At 37.1% G+C, this 22,369-nt stretch overlaps 1 protein-coding gene across 1 annotated transcript; it reads left to right on the plus strand.

Moving 5' to 3' along the window:
- Positions 1 to 1,160: 1,160 nt before the first annotated feature.
- OTUD6B (OTU deubiquitinase 6B) lies at positions 1,161 to 6,861 on the plus strand. The gene is made up of 6 exons (XM_019614369.1): positions 1,161 to 1,172; positions 1,494 to 1,512; positions 2,213 to 2,524; positions 3,128 to 3,189; positions 4,391 to 4,497; positions 4,767 to 6,861. The coding sequence occupies exons 1-6, from the start codon at positions 1,161 to 1,163 to the stop codon at positions 4,849 to 4,851; spliced, it is 597 nt and encodes a 198-aa protein (XP_019469914.1). The 3' UTR covers positions 4,852 to 6,861.
- The last annotated feature ends 15,508 nt before the right edge of the window (positions 6,862 to 22,369 follow it).

Genomic DNA, 22,369 nt, shown 5'->3' on the forward strand with positions numbered 1-22,369 from the left:
TGTGCAAAAACATTTTCTGTAGTCATGAGAGTTTTGACTTAAAGGCTGCTGTTAGGCCATGTTGGCAGTTCAGCTACTTACTTCAACATTTCCAGTATTCTGTGCTTAATTTTTTATAGAGGCTTAGTATTATTCCAGTTTAACTGCAGGAAATACTGATGAGTAAACTATATATGAGCATTTAATTGAATAATGTACAGAAATTAACCTATGTTTTAGCAATTTACTAAATAAAATGACTGAAACTCCCATCATTGCAAACAATTTGCATTCCACAGACTTAATTCTGTATATCCAGTACTGAAAGGAACCCTTATTTCTAACATATACTTGAGTTTGAATGAAGTTGGTACAAGCAGGCCTGTTCATATACTTTCTTCTATCTAAATGGCAGTACAGCTTGCAGCTTAATTGGCACATTGGCACAACATGGTTATGTGTGTCTGATGTTATGCTCTATGCTTATCTGTCTCCTTAAGTGACTTCCTAACTTCGACTTTTTGCTATGTAAATCTTAGAAAGAAACAAACAAAAACCTGTTTCTGCAGTGCTTTCTGGACCCAGATGTTTTCTGATTTCTAACTTAAGGAAGAAGTAAGCAGGTTGGCCTATTGCTTGAAAACAAGAGCAAAAAGATTAGTGAAAGATTTTCAGAGAAATTGTCTTGTCTGAGAAGAATCTGAGATTCCTCTTGAAAGCATTTTCAGTTGCAAGCACTATAGCCCTATGCAAATCTTATGTAGTAGTCTTTAATCAGATTCTTAAGCAGGTGATTAATTCATAAGCATTAAACATAGTGCTTCTTAGGCTAGTTTCAGTGATTTGTTTCATTTTTGCCAATGAGTTGTCAAAGTACTAGTACTAGTACAGTACTAAAGTTCCTGTGGCAGTCATAGATTTCCCTGTGAGGATTTTGGTTTGAGATACCTGTTGGTCTTCTCAAATTTATTTCTTGAATTTTCTATTCAGACCAAAAGTTGCCCTGGAAAGCACAGGCGTACATCTGATTCATACTGTAATGAGATGAGTTTTGACATTCTGCCTTAGAAATGTCAATTCTTCCTCTCTTCCAAATACTTACTCTTTGTTAAGAAGGGTGGAGCCTTCTGATTTAACTAGCATTGAACTTAGTAACAGCTCTCTGGCTGCTTCAGCTTAACATGCATCTGCAGGTAAGGAGAGGAAAACTCACCTGCAGCCAGTAAGCTGTGTTCAGGCTTCACTGTGGAAGCCTGGAAGAGAACATATAGAATTGTGCAATTCACAACCATTCATATTTTGAGATGAAAGGAAGAAGCTAATCATATGAATTGGGATGTGAAATGCTTGACTGTCAGCTTTGAGTGGCTTTGTGCCATGCTGATCTTTGTGTAAAAACATTGTACATATACATTGAGACTACCTTGAAACAGCTTAAAATTGTTTTAGGAGATGCTCATCTCAATTATTTATACCAATAAGAACTCTTAACGCTTTTTTTTTTCTCTTTTCAGATAGATTCTATAGCTGATGGTGTTGCAAATTTCGAGCTTGAGGGACGGGAGCAGCAGATTCAGCATCCTCGAATATCAAAAGCACAGAAGAGACGGGTATGATATAACATCAAAACATTTTACAAATATTTGATTAAGTTCTTTTCATTTAAAATAAACAGTAGTAGCTGGTAACGATTTTACAGAGGGCATTATCTGGCTAATTCAGTATTGATTTTGCACCTACTAGGTGTCTTGAAAACTTGTCAAGTTGCTATGTAGTTATTTGTAAGCATTTTTAAAATAGTTGCACTTCTTTACATTCAGCTGGAAGTCTGAATAGATCAGGAGATAGAAGACAGGAAAAAAAACAATTATAAAAACCAAGCCATTTTGTAAGAATTTGACTGGAAGTACTAACAAAGAAATAAAGTAAAAAAACATAGGATATGTGGAAAAAATGAAAGTAATAGAATATCACAGATTCAACAAAAGAACCCTAATAATGAAGTTCTTGTAAATTTGTGGGTTTGGGGATTTATTGGTCATTTAACATTTGCTGAAACTTGGATTTAGGAGGTTTCTGAAATTTAGTAGTACTGATTTCAGAGAATGCTTTATAAACTTCAATGTACTGAGGAAGCATTTCAGTTAAAGAGTTAGAGACAACTAAAGTGAAGAGCTGTACAAACATCTTCTGAAGTCTTAATAGTTGATATAATTTATGTTTACAATCTAAGGAAAAAAAGCTGCCTTGGAGAAAGAAAGAGAAGAAAGAATAGCTGAAGCTGAGATAGAAAATCTAACAGGAGCAAGGCATCTTGAAAGTCAGAAACTTGCCTCCTTATTGGCAGCAAGGCACTTGGAGATTAAACAGATTCCTTCAGATGGCCATTGCATGTACAGAGCTATTGAAGATCAACTCAAGGATCACCACAATTCCTGGACTGTTGCAACTCTGAGAAATCAAACAGCAAAGTATATTCAAAGTCACTTTGATGACTTCCTGCCATTTCTTACAAACCCCAATACTGGAGACGTGTATAGCAAAGGTAAGAGTTGTATTGTTAAAGACTTTAGAAAACATGATAATTATTTCTGATATAATTATTGCCCACAGCTGAGGTGTGACTAACTCGTTATTATATATTTGTTCCTGAACTTCATTAGTGTATAGGTTCTGCTGTGTTGTACATGCTGTAGAAGTTAACAACTATTTGGCTAATTTGGAATTCAAAAAGCAACAGCTCAACTACATGCAGTTACAAGATACTAAAAATATATCACACTAAGAATTAAGCATAATATTTGCATTCATATTCTATTCTAGACTCTTAAAACAGTAATTTTTGAAACACGTATGCAATTTCATGCTTTTTGTTACTAACAATTCCTTGAATAAAAAGTTTACATTTTAAACTTCTTTTTTTCCCCCATAACTTTCCTTATTTCTGTCTTCAGTCTTCATTTTTCTTTCCAAAACAGTTACGCTTTTTTTTCTGGTTTCTACTGCTTTTCTTTTTTCTTTTTTTTTCCCCTTCAGCGAGTGTATATATTTTCCCATGTTTGGACTTTTCAGGTTCTAGTTGTTCATTTTACAACCGTTACTCAAAGGAGAGGACTACTAACACTTGACTTTTTTTCTTTCCCCACAGAGGAATTTGCAAAATACTGTGATGATATAGCAAATACAGCTGCGTGGGGTGGCCAACTGGAAGTAAGTATTGTATTCACTCAGTTCAGAATTTTGCAAATTATCAATTTATCTTTAAAAAAGGACTTCTTAGGAGACAGTGCCTGTAGGGGTAGAGAAACATATTCATAATTTTCTTCTGTTGTAATTTCCCCCACGTCGGCATTTCTGATGGTCTACTGATGTTCTATTTGACAACAGGTAAAGAATTCAGTAGCTTAAAATATTGTTAGAAAGAATGACAGTAGGGTTTAGGGGAAGACTTTGTCTTAAGGGGAAGAAAGTATTTTTTTTGTGCAAGCTGGTGGTAGGTGGACTGTGTTCAGTTGAGCACCTCAGTACAGAAAGAAAACGCTGAGGTGCTGGAGCAGGTCCAAAGAAGGGCAGCAAGGCTTGTGAAGGGCTTGGAGAATATGCCCTGCAAGGAGAGACTGAAAGAACTTGTTTAGTCTGGGGAAGAGAAGGCTGAGGGGAGACCTTGTTGCTCTCTTCAAACACCTGGAAGGTGATTGCAATGAGAGTGGGGTTGGCCTCTTCTCACTGGTGACAGGTGACAGGATGAGGGGAAATGGCCTCAAGTTGCACCAAGGGAGATTTAGGTTGGATATCAGGAAAAACTTTTTTACAGAAAGGGTTGTGAAGCACTGGAATAAGCTCCCCAAGGAGGTGGTTGAGTCACCATCCCTGGATGTGTTTAAAAATCGTTTGGATGTGGTGCTCAGGAACATGATTTAGCAGAGGGTTGTTAGAGTTAGGGCAGTATGATCCAGTTGTGGTTGGACTCGATGATCTTTAAAGTCTTTACCAACCTGAGCAATTCTATGATTCTGTGACAGTTGGACTAGATGCTCTTGGAGGAATTTCCAACCTTGGCATATCTATGATTCTATGGTAACAAAACTGACTGTAATGGAGCAATGTTGGATTTTTTATAATAACCTTAGAGGTTGAGAAAGTATGTTTTAGTTTATGTCCTTATATTTTGTTTTGCTGCTTTCTGAAAGTTATTACTGTAGCTAGCACGATGTTGTCTGTTTGTATCAAGATAATAAACTTAAGGCAATTTATTAGTTGGAAAAGTTAAAGTTTTAATGAAGTTTAGTTTCTAACAAAATTTGAAATGTTATAACTAAACTCATGTTTGCTAGAACTAAATAGTATGTCTGCTCCCCACTTGGATTTAATCGTATTACTGAATGGTTTGTTGTTTTTTTTTGCCTTACAGCTAAGGGCTTTGTCGCACATTCTGCAGACACCTATTGAGGTAGTGCAGATGGATTCCCCTTCTATTATTGTTGGTGAAGAATATTCAGGCAAACCAATAATACTTGTGTAAGTATGTAATTTTATCCATTCTTAAAGTTCTTACTAACATTAATAAAACTTTCTTTTTTTATTATTATTCGAAGCTTATGTCAGTCTGTGTCTGAAAGTCACCAAGATTAAAACCCACCTTTATTAATACTCTGCTTTTCTTTTTTTCTTAATCACCATTTATTTTTCTGTGCTAAAGCTTGAGCTTAAACTGTCCACTGCTGTTAGTGTTTGGCATGCAATATATTTTAGTTAAACTAAATATTTATTTTCTAACTTTTTTTCAGGTATATGAGACATGCTTATGGATTAGGAGAACATTACAATTCTGTAAAACCTCTAACAGACACGGCTACAGAAAATGGCAGCTAGTATTAAAAAAAATCCACGTTGGTAACAATTGCATCTTGATATGTTGGGCTCCAGACAACTGTTAGATGGACTAGAAAGTAAAACTACCTGGAATGGATAAATAATGGAAAAAAAAAAAAAAGTTTGAGGCTTTGCTGGGAATCATAAGTAGCTCTTTATTTGAAACACAGAAACAAAAAGTTCCAAACACCACAGTATTTTGAACTTGTTGCTATTAATCATACTTAGAAGATCTCTAAAATACTGACTGTAGGTCAGAACTCTCTTTCTGTTGGTTGGTTTGTTTGTCTTTTCATAGAACTTCATCTCATGCCACGGTGAAAATACTCAACAGCAAATGGTTATTCTGCAATATACTAAAGAATTAAGGTTACTAGAAAGGTTTCTGTTACATTATTTCCTGGAGATTTTCATGATCATGGAAGAGTTGAGGACTTCAAAATAATTGATTTGTTAGATTGATGGAGCATTGTTTGCTGTATTTCAGTTCCATCAGAATTTAGTTTTAATACTATAGTAGGGATCCCCTTTATTTGGACAAGGAAGAGCTTGATTGAAAGAGTCACAAAAAGTGTCTTAAAATTTTACAGGCTTTTATCAAGTTTTTTACCAATATCTGATGGCTTCACTTTTATTTTGCTGTAGGAAGCTGTTGATGCTGTTCCTAGTACTCTCTTAGGTAGAGAATTGTTGTTGATGACTGTACATCATAACATGGATGAGTCAGCTGTGCTGTTCATCCTTCATCTGTGTATTTTGATGGTACAGAAATTTTACAAACAGGTCCTCAGTTTCCTTAGTTCAGGTAGTGAGACTTTACCTGAACTCATCATGCATGGACCTGCTGATCTACGCGTGGCCTAAAATACAGTATTTTATAAGGCTTAAAACAGCTGGTTGCATACAAGTGTAAGAATAACCACCTTCTCTTATATCAGTAACTTTAAATGTGATATGCAAAATAATTTATCTTTTCCTTATTATGCACAGAGAAGACTTGGAAGGTTTTTTGTTGTTTTTTTTTAATTGTTTGTCTTTTTACATTGGAAATGTAGATTTTGTCTTGAGGTTGCTAAGTTATGACTCCAAAACTGGCAGCAAACTGTAATGCAATCAGTTGTTTTTTAACAGTAGAAGTCTTGTTGTTCTTAAAGCCATAGCCTATAACATCATAAATTGTCTGCATTATTTTAGTGCCAGTAAGTTGCTTTGGAGAAAAGCAGTTCTTGTCAGATTTAAACATGTTTGCCCTCAATGGAAGATTATGAGGTAACAGTGCACATACTGTAATCTTTTGGTGAATTTAGCCAGTGGATTCATGTTTCTAGGACTTAAAAATTGCAAATCTGCTCTTAATCAAATAGATAAATGTTCACTTTGTGGATCAGGTTCTGTCTGAATTAAAGCACTTTGAGAGAGGGGAAAAGTAAAAATAAAAAAGCAGTCATAGCAGAGGTCTGTGGGGGGCAAAGAGGTGCTGGTTGAACAAGCAGAACACATATTAAGAGTTTTTAGAATGGTTTAGGTAACCATATATTAACATTATCAAGAATTTGCTGCATCCTTATTTATCAGACATAGTACAGCATATGTAGCTCCATTTACAGCAGCTGTTCCACTGCAGAATTTGATTTAATACCTTACCTGTATGAAACCACATTTTTAATGAAAAAGATGTCTCTATTCGTAATACCACTATGAATTTTGCTAAAAATAATAATTTCAGATATTATTCTCAGTGTTGCTTAAAATTGGCATGATACAAAAGCATATGCTGCTTTTCATAGATACCTTGTGAAAGAAGTTCTTTGGTTTGTTGGGTTCTCATTTTTTTTTAATTGATAAGAGGAAGATGTCAGAATCCTGGAATGCCTGTACTAACAGTTTGTGCTGTTTATTATGTTTACAATCTGTATAAAGAAAAAGAATGTTTTAATGGAGTGGGTAGAAGATCCTTGCTCGTGCTGTGTGGAACTTGCCAAAATGTAATAAATTGGTTTATACGTGGCATTTTTTGTTGTGGTCACTTCTAATTCTGTACATGAATTGTTCACTTCTTAATTTCTAGTATTAGTAAATTCATTAATTTTAATGACTTTAGGATCCTACTGTAGCATGAATTCTCTGCGACTCCTCCCATTCAAGCAGACAGGTTTGCTCTTTGTAGAATTGTGTTTGTAGATGAGTTGTATGCTCAGTATTGTAGTAATTTACAGAATAATTTATTTGAAAATATCCTTGAATTTCTCTGTACATGAAAATGACCAAGTGAAATGGAGTTCTCTTCAGAATCTTTATTCTGAATATTAATTTCCCAGTGAACATGGGACATCTGCCTGTATTTGTCACCATCAGACTCCCCCATCACATGCCCATCTCAAAAGTCCTTTCCCAGCTTTCTTGTAGGCCCTGTTCAGGTATTGGAAAGCTGCTTTGTTCAGGTATTGGAGAGTGCCAGCTTTCTCAGCCTGTCCTTGTAGGGGAGGTACTCCAGCCCTCTGATCATTTTTGTGGCCCTCTTCTGGACTTGCTCCAGAATCTCAGTGTCCTTGTGTTGGGTGCTCCAACAAAGAAAGACTTTGAATTGCGAAAGAAAAAGCTGTGTGTAAACAGGCCTATTGTTTGGATTCAACCTTCAATTCAGGCTAAAGCATTTTGAAACGGCCATAATCCCACTGGTGTTTTCACACAAGTGTCCTGAGCAAGAAATGTAGATGCAGAATGTTTCCTGCCGTCCTCATCTCTTCCATTGCCCGGGCTTATTTAATGGGAACATCCCTTCTTGCCAGGAAAGCATTCTGGGAGCTGGGCAGAGCTCAGGTGTTCCTTGGTATGAGCAGAAAACTCTGTCGTCTTCTCCCCAACACTTGTTGCCCAGGCCAGGGCTTTCCCAGAGCTCAGATATCTGCTGGGTGCTCTTGGCAGTCCTGTGGCGTTTGCTGGGTACACCAAAGGCCAAACAATAGGCTTTGTCCTAGCTCTCCCCAAGCAAAAGGTGAGCACCTGTCTGGGTGCCGTGATATTAAAGGGAAAAAAAAAAAAGTCTTACTCTTAAGCATATCTAATTACAAACTACTGCTTTCACATACAGTGTTACTGTAGAACAGTTTCAGATCAGAACTGCGGACTGAAAGAAAATAATTTAGCTGAAGGTTGTCTGAAAACATCTTGATTGTTCTCCTACACACTACTCATTGTGAAAAGTGTCTTTGAAGAAATCCTCAATATGAATAGGTCTATGTTTAACATATAGTATTTAAAAGGAATGTAGAAGAAGTGATAGAATGCTGGAACGGTATCCGGTAAGCATCTTAAATAAGTTTCTTTTTTTTTCTTTTTTTAGATAAGTCACCTTCAGTGGAAAAAGAAACAGACAAATATAAATGGCATGAAAACCTTCCGTTCTGGGGATTGGTTCTGCCTGCCTTACTTTATTGACAAACTGCTTAGCTTCATCAGTTTGTATTTTTATTGCTGACAACTGAAGTTGACATTGTTTATAAGAAAGACTTGGGAACCCATATTCTAGCATAAACAAAGTAACTGGAAGGTGGATGCGTCGAATTTGTGCTATGTACAGAGCTCTGGTGAAGACAGTTCTGAATCCTTTTCTAGTGTACACCTACACAGATGCACTTATAAGAAGTGATTAAAAATTATCTTCTCTGTACTTAATTTTAATCTACACTTTCATTTTCTATGAAATATTTTTGTAACTTTCTTTTAATGAAGCAATGAAGAAAACACAGTACTCTTCTGGCACCAAATCACTATTTGGGAGGACTCCATTTACTGAGCTTTTCTTTAATTCCTGTTACTAAAACACAGGCTGCATTTTGCCGAAACCAAAATGTTACTGGTATTAAATGTGGATTAACTTCAAAAGATAATTATTCCCAGTGCCCAAGGAAGCATCTTTCAGTTTGTAAAGACAATTAACAGCTGAGAGAGCAATTAGATTGTCCTGAATGGGACAATATTTCAGCTGACCTTCTCATAGTTCACTTTCCAAAAGAGAAAAAAAAACAACAGATCTTTCTCCTCCCCTCACAGTTGTATTAAAAAATGGATTTCTGGGCCAGTTATACGAGCTCTGCTAATAACTCTTAAAAAAAACAAAGGTTTGTCAAAAGAATTTAAGCTGTCAAACGTTCTTAAATTATCCACTAATTTAAACAATGTTTTGCTTTATTTTGTGAAGTGAATTAGATTGTATTAGCAGATATTGTTATCACTTTGCCTTTCAATTTTGTGCTCAGCATAAGAAATCAGACCAATTCTTTTGTGCCCCTTTCTTATGTCATTACAGCCAATGCACTACCTCTCTAATAGAAAGAAATCCTTTCACATATATTAAAAACACGAGTTTCAGAGCACAAAAGCATTTCTGTTGACAAACCATGTTCTGAAAGATTAACTTCATTGTTAACAACTTAGACAATCAAAAAATGGTGAATCACTGCCAGATAAGCAACTGTTTACACTGATTGATAGTGATAGGACAGCGGGGAATGGTTTTATGTTAAGACAGGGGAGGTTTAGGTTAGATATTAGGAGGAAGTTTTTCACACGGAGGGTGGTGATGCACTGGAACAGGTTGCCCAAGGAAGTTGTGAATGCCCCATCCCTGGAGGCATTCAAGGCCAGATTGGATGGGGCCCTGGGCAGCCTGGTCTGGTGGTGTAGTGACCCTGCACATAGCAGGGGGGTTGAAACCAGATGATCCTTTTCAACCCAGGCTGTTCTATGATTCTATGATTCTATGAAACACTGTCATTAAGTATTTTACATAGATATAGTAAGAATACAGGAGATAAGTAACCAGTCCCTCAAAATGAAAAGGCATTATGACTTAAGAAACATGAAATCACCTTTCACCTGTTTTTCACTATTTAGTTAAAATCAGGAATACATAGGTAAAAAGCATACCAAATATTCTTGTTATTCACATCACATTCTGTCCAAAAATTCCAGTAATAACAGAAAGTTTGTTTCATTTGGCCTTACCAACATCTCAGGATACCCAGCAGGTATCCACTATTTCTGGTTAGCTAGCATTTTGAAACAGACAAAAAACAGTGATTTTGAAAATATAACTTAAACATATGACCACAGTTATCCAGTACAACAAATGTGATTTAACAATATCCAGGAGGATGTGTAGCTTTTACCCTTACGTGCAGACCTTCTGCTTGAAATAAAAAAATACACAGGCTCAGAATTATGGACGAACAAAAACATTTAAATGAACAGCTATTAGACAAGAAATGAATGACAGATGTTCAATATATATAAACCTTAACATACACCAGAACTACTAAGATCTACTAGTCACTCTGGAGAGCAACTTCATCTGTGGACAGATAGCAATAGGACAAGGGGGAATGGTTTTAAACTAAAAGAGGGGAGATTTAGGGTAGATGCTAGGAGGAAATTCATTACTCCTAGGCAGTGATGGCAGTGAGGTTCTGGCACCACTGCCCAGAGAGCTGTGGGTATTGCATCTTTGGAGGCGGCCAGTGCCATGGAAGGGGTCCTGGGCAGCCTGAGCTGGTGGGGGCAGCCAGCCCACAGCAGGGGTGAGGCTGGGGGAGGCTGTAAGATTCCTTCCAAGCTTATTACTCTGTGATTATGTGATAGTTAATTATTCTGTAATAGTAGAGCTGAGCATATGACTTACGCGATGAGACAGATCTGATGAAGTGAGATGGTGGCACTTCATCAGCTCTGTTTTGTCTGAGCGTAATGCTTCGATGAATTGCAGTTGTGAGAATTATTGCTGTATGTTTTGGCAGCAGGCAGAGTAGGGACACTGCCTCTTGCATCTGGCATTGGCCCTATGGATTACTCTCAGCTTTCCAGCCTTCCTCCTTGGCTGGCTCTGGTCACCTTGTGGTTTGGGAATTCAATGCTAAGAAGCTTGAGTAAGTGGAACTGGGCAGCAGCTCTTAGAGGCAGCCTGGTGTCTTCTAAGAAGCCCTGATCAGATGTTTCAGATGGACCTGTTGAAGCACATACAGAAGAGGGCCACAAAAGTGATCTGAGGGAAAGAACACCTCCCCTGTGAGGATGGACTGAGAGTGCTGGGGATGTTCAGCCTGGTGAAGAGAAGGCTCTGAGGAGACTTGATGGTGGCCTTTCAGTATCTAGCGTGAGAATGTCCCACCTGCATCATCTGGTTAGTTCAAAAGGCAACATTTCAGGTGGTATTTTTTGTAAGTCATGCAATTGTTGCCTATACAACTTTTTATTTTTAGTTCTCAGACACAAGCTGCCCTTTATCTTCCAGCTGATCTCCTGTGATGCATTTATTAATGACAAGCAGCCTGTGTTGATTACTTAATCTGTGTAAGCAGCTGAGCAGACTTAAAAATAGGATCTGAACTATGAAAGGCATTTTCTCTGCCTTCTTTGGCTCTGGGAAGAACACTAACCCACCAATTCCTTTGTTTTGAGAAACTAATAAAAGCAGCAGATGGGTTATGATTAATCACAAGAGGCATATGGTATAGGTGCTTTCAGATACAATTAAAATCTTAGCAACTGCTTCTGTATGTTATAAATAGGTGTATCATAAGAAGAACTGTTCACAGACCAAAAACTTGTAAAATCGCAAATAAATCAAGGTAGTCTCTGTGTTCCAAATTAAATATATCAGGAGTATTGATTGAAAAGCTTTATCCTCTTTGCATGTTAGAAAAATTCAAGTGTATATCTTTAACTAACAAAAAATAAAAATAATATTTATATATATTTCTGGGAAGCTGTGTTCTCTGCAAAGTCTCCCCAGATTTTATCTGACCTGGAAGTGTTTTGTCATGAACTCTGAGGAGATCAGATTCATGAAGAGTCTGAAGATGCTGTGCTTGTTCAGAAATAAACTTGGGGACCTTCCAGATGTGAGTAATGCTATTTTATTTTTTAAAGACTTTTTGTCGTATGATAGAATAATGGTCTCTTACGAAAGATCCTTTTGATAAAACTAAGGACATGGAGATTTTAAACTAACAGCTCTTCTTCATGTAAATGCATATGCTATTTAAAAAAAAGAAAAACAAAACTTGATAGTATAAATAGGCAAGTATTTGTTGTAAAATCCTAGTAGGGCTGCGCTGAATTTGGAATCAGTGAGGGATAGAAGGTAGCACAGCTAGTAAAGGAATGGTTTTTTTCTTATCCTTGAATGTTGGAGTACAAAAGTAGAACAGAGGAGGCTATTGGAAATTGGGGATGGCTGTGTGAATAGCATAAAAAGGAACAAAGAATACAAACTTGAAGGCTAAGTAGCTGTAAAATTAGCCAAGAGACAGCAAATGAAGGTAGAAGCATGTTTTCTAGAAACAAAGTGTGATCTACACTGTGGATCACGTGCTTCTCCTCAGGTTCTGTTTTCCTATGATTCTAAAAGGGGAAAGGTCTTTGCCACAGTGACTGCACAGGCAAGAAGTTGGAGAATGGAGTAAGAACTGCAAGTTTTAAATCCTACTTACAAAATGGCACTATTTGGAAAATGAAAAAGATCCTCAAGGAGCATTACCTACCTGTTATACCGAAAGTTTACTTTTTCTGTTTTAGTTGTGGCTATCACAGAAAAAGCTTTGTTTGCTTGTTTTTAACAGAGAAGAAACTGGATGTCACACTTCTGATAGTGCACTCCGTTTTTGCAGACTGTTATTTCTAAAGGAGTGGTAATTTTCCCCGACATAACAGCAAGCCTCCCCCTCTAGTGCAAGGACGTGTAACAAACACTGTGATAAGGGGCTCTTTCTGCTTGGGTGGCTTTTAGTTTCTGTCGTCTTCACTGACATAGCCTTGATGCTGTCTGTAGGAATAGTGCTGCAGCAGTTGTTGTTTTTTGTTTGGTTTTTGTTTTGTTTTGTTTTTAATTAAAAGGAGCCCTTAACAGGACAGTCCCTTTAGAAAATTATCTTAGCTATTGAGTTTTTCCTCTGATGATGGAAGCCTGTGGACCATTGTGGATCTAGGATGTTGTCATAGATAAAGAGGGACTAGTGTGTGTTGGGCACGGGCAGCTGGGAGGTGAGGAGTTGGAGGAGGATTGTGCTCTGCCAGGAAGAGCAGCTCAGGTGCACAGTGCCCTGCTGCAGGACCAGGACCGGTCTGTTCACAGCTTGTAGGTCAGGTCAGAGGGGTGTCCGCTACACACCAGCCAGTATAAAAGAGGAAGTATGCAAAGCCTTTAGAACAACTGGGAGACCATCTAAAAGCCTTTGGAAGAACCTGTAGGACCGACCAGAAGAAGTTCCTTGGTTGCAGGCACTGCAGTCAGATTCCATCATTGGTAAGTTGATTGCATGCTTGGCTTCTCGAGGACTGCAGTACACCCACACGACCTATTTCTGTCCATCAGCATGGTGATGGTGGAATTCAAGGCATCAAGGTAATATGATGACTGACAAGCAACATGAGCACCACCATCTTCCTGGATGCACTTTTTCCCCTGCATGCCTGATGTAATATTTGAGAGCTTTTCTAATTATGCTTCCTACAGGCTTGACTTGATAATGTATTCAGTTGATAGCTCAATTTCTGCCTAGACAAAAACATTTGAAAATGCAGATAGCAAATGTGTGTTTAATAAAGGCATGCTGAGAACTGTAAAGATCAGCAAAACATGGCCGTATCTTTCAGACATAAAAATATGTTTTCACAGGCAGTTTTGTAATTAAAAATGTATTGTTTAAATAAGGTGAAATGTAATTACTTCTGATGTCATTTTTCTCATGTAAACAATTTTTTTTTAATCAGATTTTCCGTATATTAAATTTTTCCATTTGCTTCGTTTGCTGTGACTCCCAGAAGATAGAAGCACATTGTAAATTACCATTCCCTTACAGAAGTTCCCTTGTTCACTTCATGCCTCCAGTACAAAATATAGGGCAAAATCAGGTCGACCTGAGTAATTTCTAAAAATCAATAGTTGCTACTGCTAGTCAGGAACATGTGATTACTCAACACATTTTAGCAGGAAAACCTAAAATATGCATACAATTTTGTATAGTCAGCTACACTTTAATGCATTTTTAATGGAGTAAAAGCCTGTAATGGTTCATTTAAATTTAAAAACAAACAAGATTTAATTCCTTTTTGTTTCCAATTACAGATGCTCTGAGAGAATAGTATCTAGAGAGATAATTTCTCTGTACACACTTTTTTTTAAAATTTTGTTTTCTTTCTAGACAGTCATAATTTTCAGATGATGATAGAAATGCTTTTTTAATTTGTTTGTTCTCAACATCCCTCTGTAATATTCCCCAAGCTCTCTGGGCTCTCCTCAGATGTCTAACTTTATTTCATTAAAGGAAAGTCTTTCAAGGCTTCTCTCTTCTACCTCCTCTTTCTTTCCCTCCCTTGAGTTTTGCAAATACTTGAGCATTGATAGGGACCACGTCCTTGCAAATGTCATCTGTTCAGAAGACAATCCTAAAACATCATAGGTACCAAAGAGGAAAGTACCATAGCCCCATAACAGCTTATGGTCCGACTACATCCTGGTCTCCTATGGGATTGTAATATATGAGCTGTATGTCACAGCAGACACCAAGTGGAATTTGAGGCAGCAGTGCTTTCTCTCCACTAATAATACAAACAGCATTGCGGACTACATTAGGAGGATAGCAAGCAGATCCTATTCTGCTTGGGACTAATGAGGCTGGCAGAGCATTCTTAGTTTTGGGCTGATGAGCTCAGAAAGGTCCACTGTAGGGCCGTGGATTTGGTTGGGGGCCTGTAAGATGAACACATTGAGATTGAGGGAACTGAGTTTGCTGAGTACAGAGAAGAAGGTGGTAAGGGAAGATCTAATCATAATCTACTAATTAGAAGAATAGAAGAATTATAGAATAGAATAATTAGAAGAATAGAAGAATTATAAAGATGACTGAGCCAAGCTCTCTTCTGGCTTTTTAGTAGTACAGGTAGCAACAATTGAAGCTGTGTCTTGAGATGTTTCTGGTAAAGCTTTGGCCTATGAGGCTAGTGCAGTGTTGGTGCATGTTATCCAGAGAGACTGGAATATATCCTTGAGTGCTTCTTACACCTGGCTAGGCAAAGCCAGAGCTGACCACAAGATAGCCTGTTTGTATTTGTAACAGGTGAAACAGGATCTCAGTAGATGTTTTCTTATATCCTTGCTCACTTCACGTAGTGTGTGAATATGTACCTATGTAACATTAAATTTTGTCAAGGAGGCAAGCTAAGATCTTACCTTCAAGGTCTGGGCTTCCCCATATTTATAATAAATGTTACATGGTTTAGGAAGAGCCTTGAGCTGTTTTTACAAGCTTCAACTGCAGCATCACGCAAAATTTTTCAGATCAGAGCAGTTGTAAACGATCATTTCAACGATCACCATAAAATATGCATTTCTGTGTGGTGAAAAAAGAGCTCTGTGCAGTGTGCTGTCAAGGGAGATGAGAACGGCTGAGTAATGTTACAAAAAGTAATCCAACTGAGTAGAGAGCAAACAGGATATTGGTTAGATGTATAAGCTTGATTTTTTTTAACATCGCTTTTTATGCATAAATAAAGTACATTTGTGGGCTAGAAGTTTCTTTACCTAATTAAAACATCACCTTGAATAGAGATAGCATTGTTATGATGCAGTGTTAAAAATGAATATTTCCTGAAGTTGCTACAATTCAGTTTTTAAAGAGACTATACAAAGATCTCCAAAACCACTTGCCTGTTTCTCAGAACTTATTTCTCTCAGAGCACTGGCTGATGCAAGACCTTTGATTTAAAACAATAGTTTTCAAAAAAAGCCTACATCAGTACATTAAGTGGTTCAAAGTGCACCCAAAAATGAACTTCCAAACAATTGTCTACACACGTTTCTGCCTCTGATTGTGCCTGACTTCCTGCTTATCACAAGAGTATCACCAGAAGAAACACCACAGAACAACATGAGTGAAGAGGATAATCTGGAGTTCCTCAAAGCATTTTGCATTACTGAAGGTTTCTTCCAAATAACTGGGTTCTAGTGACTTTAGTTATAGCAAAAGGAATATGTTAATTACCTCATTGTAATCTAAAGAGGACAAACTTGTTCATTCAGAATGATACTGATTGGCTGTTTCTAAGGCAGTGAGTTACTCTCAGTCCCTTTTATTCCTTCTTTTATTTCAACAGAAAAAAAGTTTGCAACTGCTAATATCAATAATTGAGCAGTTTGGCTGTTTCAGTTAACATCGACTCTTTTACAAATTGAAAAGCAATTGAAGGAAGTAGAAGCATGAGAAATAGAACAGTTGATCCACGAAGTAAAAGCATAAAGAAATAAGGGCAGTGGTTCTATGCAGTATGCTAAGCTAGAGCTCCTCTTCCTTTGCAAAAAATTTAGGAGCACATAGTCCCCTAAAGCTTCTAATAAGTAGTTCACATATTTTAATCAGACAGCCAATCCTCATTTGCTCTACTAGATTAATCTTGTCACTTGAGTGACAGCTTGCAGAAGAGTTAGAAACCATCAGAAGCAGCCCATTGAAGATGCAAAGTAAGATCAGAGTACCTGACATTAACTCATTAAAACGTCTTCTGTTTGACTTATTTTTAGATGTACTTAAATTTTGCTAACTGGAACTGTTTCAGGGTATATAACAGAGCAGTTCAATAGTGTACTCTCTTAGCAGAGAAATAATTATTTCTTCCAATTTTTAAAATGAAACTTGGCAGATTATTAATTAAAGCACCATACAAATTAAGTATGTCAGGAATAAAACTGTCAGTAAACCTTGATGGAAGAGGCTTAAGAATTATAGGAGCAATTGTAATTCTGATTCTGCGCATAGTACATCTTACAAATGTTTGGTTTTGGAATATAGAAGTCTGGGAATAGATAACCTATAGTTATACATTTATGTTTCAATTTAGGAAAAAGTAATTTGAAACATAAATGCCCCTCATCTTCCCATGGGCATATAAGAAAATCTACATTCTGTCTGTTTTTGCCTTTTTCTAAAGCAAAAGACTAGTACTCAAGCATAGCTCTGGAAACAGTGCTGAGCACATAAGATTAATGCATATAACATTTTCTTCACTCAGTGAGTGTCCACAAGGATATTTTACCAAATATTTGAAGGACTGTACACCAAGATAAGTGACGTGTATTAATTCTACTTTACTTTTTATCTCTAAAAGTTAATAATCTGTTTAAAAAGAACATAAAAAGTGAGGTGGAGTGGAGTTAGAATATAGTTATTGAAAATGGGCAAAAAATTCTTATAAGGCTTATCAGTGGCCTTAGTAACATCTATGTTATGATAAGAGTGAGCTTACTGCTCAAGTACTTGTAACAGCTGATTTTCTAAATGCCAAAATCGCACTTCTCTAAAATCCAATACAAAACAGATAAATAACTGTGAAGCACAAATTTCATAGTTACATTCAGTTCTAATGTATAGTTTGCGAGAATCAGGAAATATTTCATTTTTGAAGAGATCTCCAGAGGCCCTCCAGTTGAACATCCAGATCAGAGCAGCACTACTGCCAGATAGATCAGGTTACTCTTCCACTTTATGAGCCACATTCTGCATGTGAAAAATAAAGAGGAGGAAAGGATCCTGACAACTTTTTAGGTCCAGACAGGAAAAGCGCCTGTTCTGTGTGTTTCTGATTGCAGTTCCCATTTTCCCGTGGCCCAGCTGGTCAATGGGACTACACTTCTAAGAAGTTCTTCAGCTGAAGGTTTCCTCAGTTTGTGTTGAATTTTACTGCTTGTCTGGATTCTGTTTCCTAGGCCATAGTGAAGGAAGGGGTTAATTGGGGTTTTCTGCTTGCTTACTGTCTTGAATTCATAGAACCAACTGACAGACTGGAACAGCTTGAGAGATATTCCTGGCTCTTCAGGTTATTTCTGATACTGGTGTGTTGTGCTCAATTGGACAAAATAGTCTGATGCTGATTCTTTTAGACAGGTCTTACATTCAGTCTGTTCTTATCCCTAACCTTTCCATTCTTTAATGAACTCTTATACTTCAGTCTTTTCAGATAAATCTTTTTACTGGAAAACTGTTAAGGATTATAGTGCTGTCTTGTCACCTCTTTTTAATGGGGCTGGGAACAGTAGATGTTGTTAGCTAAGAAGTTCCCTTGTTTGCCCTCAGTCCTTACCTGAGGCTCCCATAGCTCTCACCTGGGAGCACATCCCATGCAAAGAGGTGTACTTGCCACGTTTGTGCAGGTAGTGATAATCTCACACTTCATTTTCCACTTCATTTTCAGTTTGTTATTTTCCATTTGTATTTCCAAAGATCTCTTTCTTATAGCATCTCTCTCCAGTTTAGCAGCAGCTGCACATCTTATTAAAGCGTTATCTACTACTTGCACCTCAGTAATGAATGTTGCATAAGGCAGGGCTGGACTGCAGTAATGTGCTTTGTCACACAGCATTAGCTGTCTCACTTAGATAATGCCTTGTCCTTTTGCAATTTGCCCCGAGTCTATGTATTTCATGGAACTCCAGCCCCAACAATTATGGAGCATTTCTGGAAGATTTTGTTACGTAGCATTGAATAAATCAGTGGCTATTCAGACCTAAACTATATCAATCATTAGACATTCAACATGACTTGCATCTCCTTTGAAAGAACTTCCCTATCCTAGAGTAGGTAACAATTTCTCTGTGCAGTCAGTGTTTAATGCTTCTGCAGCTGCCAGTAAGGGTTCCCACCATGCAATGAATATTTAAAAACCTGGGCTTCATCCATAAGTATCTGGATTGAGACCAGGGAGCGAATACCAAACAGTTTGTTTTTACAGCTCTCAATTATTACTCACTGAGTAAGTAATGAAAAGAGCAACTTGAAATTGAAGGTCCTAAATTCCTTTGCCATCTCCTGCAGCCATACATTCCCCAAGACACACTTTTAGACATATTTACATTCTCCAGTGCTGATAATCCTAACTTTTCCCTAGATCCTCTTAAAGTCATAGAATTTAGGACTTGTGTGTTGGGTAATGAACTTTCAGCTCTGTCTTAAATGATGTAATGCTGTTAATAACTGCTTTTGAAAGAGACTGAAGTGAATATTCCTCATCTCAAATGTGAGTGACTTAAAGGATCACACAATGGAAAAATAAATGCAGCTTCATAGCCGTAATTACTTTAGCTGACATGTTTAGCTGAGCAGCAATAAAACATATATCATCTTAATGTGTATCGTTGTTAATCTTGCCAGTGATTTATAACATGCCAGCCAAAATTACCTCACCAGGTTGGACATAATAAAGTCAGTGAAAAGCAGCTAAGCTTGGTAGTTGTGCTAGACCCGGCTTAATATATGCATATTATTGCCATATATTTAAGTGCTAACAGACAAAATGAATTTCCGTATTTTTAGCTGTGATTTCTCCTGCTGTGAACATGTTCGAATAAAACAAGTTTCAGTTATTTCATAGTAGTAAAAACAGTGTTTTGCTTTATTTTATTTTATATAATCATTTGAGTTGGAAGGAACCTTTAAAGGGCATCTGGTCCTACTCTACTGCAATGAACAAGGGCATCTACAGCTAGATCAGGTTGCTCTGAGTCCCATCCAGCCTGGCCTTGAGTGTCACCAGGGATAGGGTATCCACCACGTCTTTGGACAGAAAGAGATTTGCAGAGATATATTGGAATTTGGTGACATTTTACATTAAGAAATGCCTCTAGCCCTGAAATCTTCAGCAAAGGAGAACCTCATTGTTTGTTTCTTTATATTATTTTATTTTGTAGTTTTGTTGTTTCCTTTTATAGCATTTCTGATAGGGCATTCTTGTTTAGTTGTTTTTCTTGATATTTTTACTGATCTAATGCAAGCGTAGAGGTGATAGGAACTGAGGATCTTTGTAATAAAAGAAAAATCAAATTGCTCAATTGTCTACCTCAGATAGAGTTATGTTAGAAGATAATAATTATTATTTTGATCAGATAGACAGGATTTTTATACTTATCAGGATGCCTTCAAATACTTCACAGTAAAACCAGATGGTTATATTTCATCTGTTAGCAATATTGTTTTTTTTTTCAGTTTGGCCTTCGTAACTGTTTCTGTAGCAGTGCGAGACAGTCTTGTCAGCTCACTAATTTTTAAGCATTCCATAGTGGAAATCAGATGAGTAGCTTCATTTAAATCAAACTAAAAATTTAGAGGGAAATACAATCCATCTGTCTTTATTATTATTGTTCTTTGTTGCTGCTGCTTGACATTCCCTAAGAATTTGGAGCAGTGTCTTAGTCAAAGATTTCCAACAGGACATGGTTGGCTTCTCAGTCATGGGCACGCAGCCACTTAAGCTCAATGACACTTCTCCATGTATGCCAATGAATACAGGGAAATAAATCACTTCAAAACAAAAGCTTGATTTGATAGCTCCTGTTCTATCTCCTCTTAGTTTTTGTTCATCACTGAGTTGTAAAGGATGTGCTCTTACACAAACTTAATTTTTATGAGAAGTTGTGATTTATGGTTGCTCTTTCTGTGCTATCAGGTGAGCACAGGTGCATCTTGGTGTTAGTTACACAGACCACTGCTTTGCTATGGTAGATAAGGTCACAGGTTAAATGATTTGCCTGTGGTATGATGAATAGTATAAAAGAAAATGGAATTGGGTTAATTGTGTACATCGCTTGGGAAATTGAGCTGGAATTGTAATTCTGTAGGAAGCGTTTGGTTGCACAGTACTGAGAAAAAGGAGATCCTGTGCATGTCCATCCAGCATGAACGTAGTTTCTTTGGAAGTAAGTGGATTTTAAAGGAGTAGCAGAAATTTCTGAATTTAAAGCTCAATTGGAGGATCCTGGATTAATCATGGAATCATAAAGGTTGGAAGATTACTAAGATCACCCAGTCCAACTGCCAATAAGCGGACTTAGATGCTTTTCATTGGAGGACTTTGGTTGGCTTCTTATACATCTGCCTAATCAAATGAGGCCTTACAGTACATTCTGTTCAATGATTTATAGGCTTACAAAGCATCTGGAGACATTAGATAATGAATGCTTTGCATCCTGGTGTGGGTGTTGGCAGGGAGGGCTGAAGATGGTTAACACCTTGGAAAATTCGATCTATTTAGAGCCAGTTGAAGGTGACCTGTTTTATAGAAGGCATGTAAGTACATTAAAGACTGCAGCATGAGGATTTTTACTGGTCTGTGGGGATCATAGACTTCTAGGATATAGTACAGAAACTCTGGCTATGCAGAAGAACGGAAGTAGCCTTACCCATGGTGCCATTGGCTGCATTTTTTGAAGTGATCCCTCCTCCTAACTTTGCTCAGTTACTTTGAGCAGTCCCAAAGTCCCAGCGAATGAGTTAAAAATGACGTGGTATGGTCACTGAGGATGCAAGGTGAAATTTCATTTTCAGCCTTTAGACTATTTATTGGAGCAGAAATTTTCCATAGAGTCCAGTCCAGCCAGGCCTGTCATGCTGCCTTGCAATGATACATTAATTCCTGCTTCCTAAATTAAAACATAATCTAAGTTGCTTCTGTGATCTCAGAAAAATTCTGTATATTGCAGATACAAACTTTTCAAATATGGAGACGTTATTTTTTGAGGCAGATTTCCTGCTTTAACTATAAAACCATCAGAATTACAGAGTCACCATCAGCAGCTGCATAATAAATAAATGTTCAGAAACTAATTCCAGATCATTCTGAACAAGGCAGTGGCTATCTCAAAGCTCTGGACATGAAGTACAGCCATTGGCTGCCAGTACTTTATATATTGTTCATTTAGATGGTTTAGAGAAGCAAATTCCTTAATATCTTGTAATACTACCTTCTGTTCTGAGGTATTGAATTCTGAAATATGAAGTATAAGAATATAACAGTACCAAATATTACCACTGTGTTGAATATTACCCAGAAGCTAGCAGTGACCTCTGTCCTTGTGATCTTTAAATGGTTTAAATGTCTTAAAAACAAAATCTGAGTTTAAATTGTGCTTTTGTGCCTTGTAATCTGCTTTAAAAAGCTAACAGTATTTACAGAGTGTTTGACAGAATAAGAATTCAGCAGCATCTATGGTAAAAAATAATGGAAAGTGATTTCAAAATAACGATGCTACAGCTTTTCTTAAAAAGTACATAAAATATCAGAAGATTCTACATTTAAAATTTTTTCCTTATTCACTCTTACTATGAGAAGAAAATTAAAATAGTTGAAAATGTACACCTGCTGCCTACAAGGTCTTTGCTATGCTCCAGTCTGGCATAGTCTTTGCTGCTCCTGCTGCACAAAGCAAGGAAGGAATATGCTCAGTATATAAATCAGACTGCTCTCTTTGGTATTGTTTACAATGATTGTTAATTAGTTTCCGAGCATAGTACCTAATTTGTGGTCAAAATACGATGTACACCAGATGGAGAGAAAATGAATTCCAAAGTAGTAATCTATCCATATATATAATTATTCCTTGTAACTGTGTAACAGTGGTGGTTTTGGCTGTTGGAACTTCAGCAACGCATAGATCAAGTGGATGACATTTCTTAACCATTATTCAGGGTTTTATTGG

Source organism: Meleagris gallopavo, chromosome 3 (genome assembly GCF_000146605.3).
Source record: "Meleagris gallopavo isolate NT-WF06-2002-E0010 breed Aviagen turkey brand Nicholas breeding stock chromosome 3, Turkey_5.1, whole genome shotgun sequence".
In the NCBI taxonomy this organism is placed as follows: domain Eukaryota; kingdom Metazoa; phylum Chordata; class Aves; order Galliformes; family Phasianidae; genus Meleagris; species Meleagris gallopavo.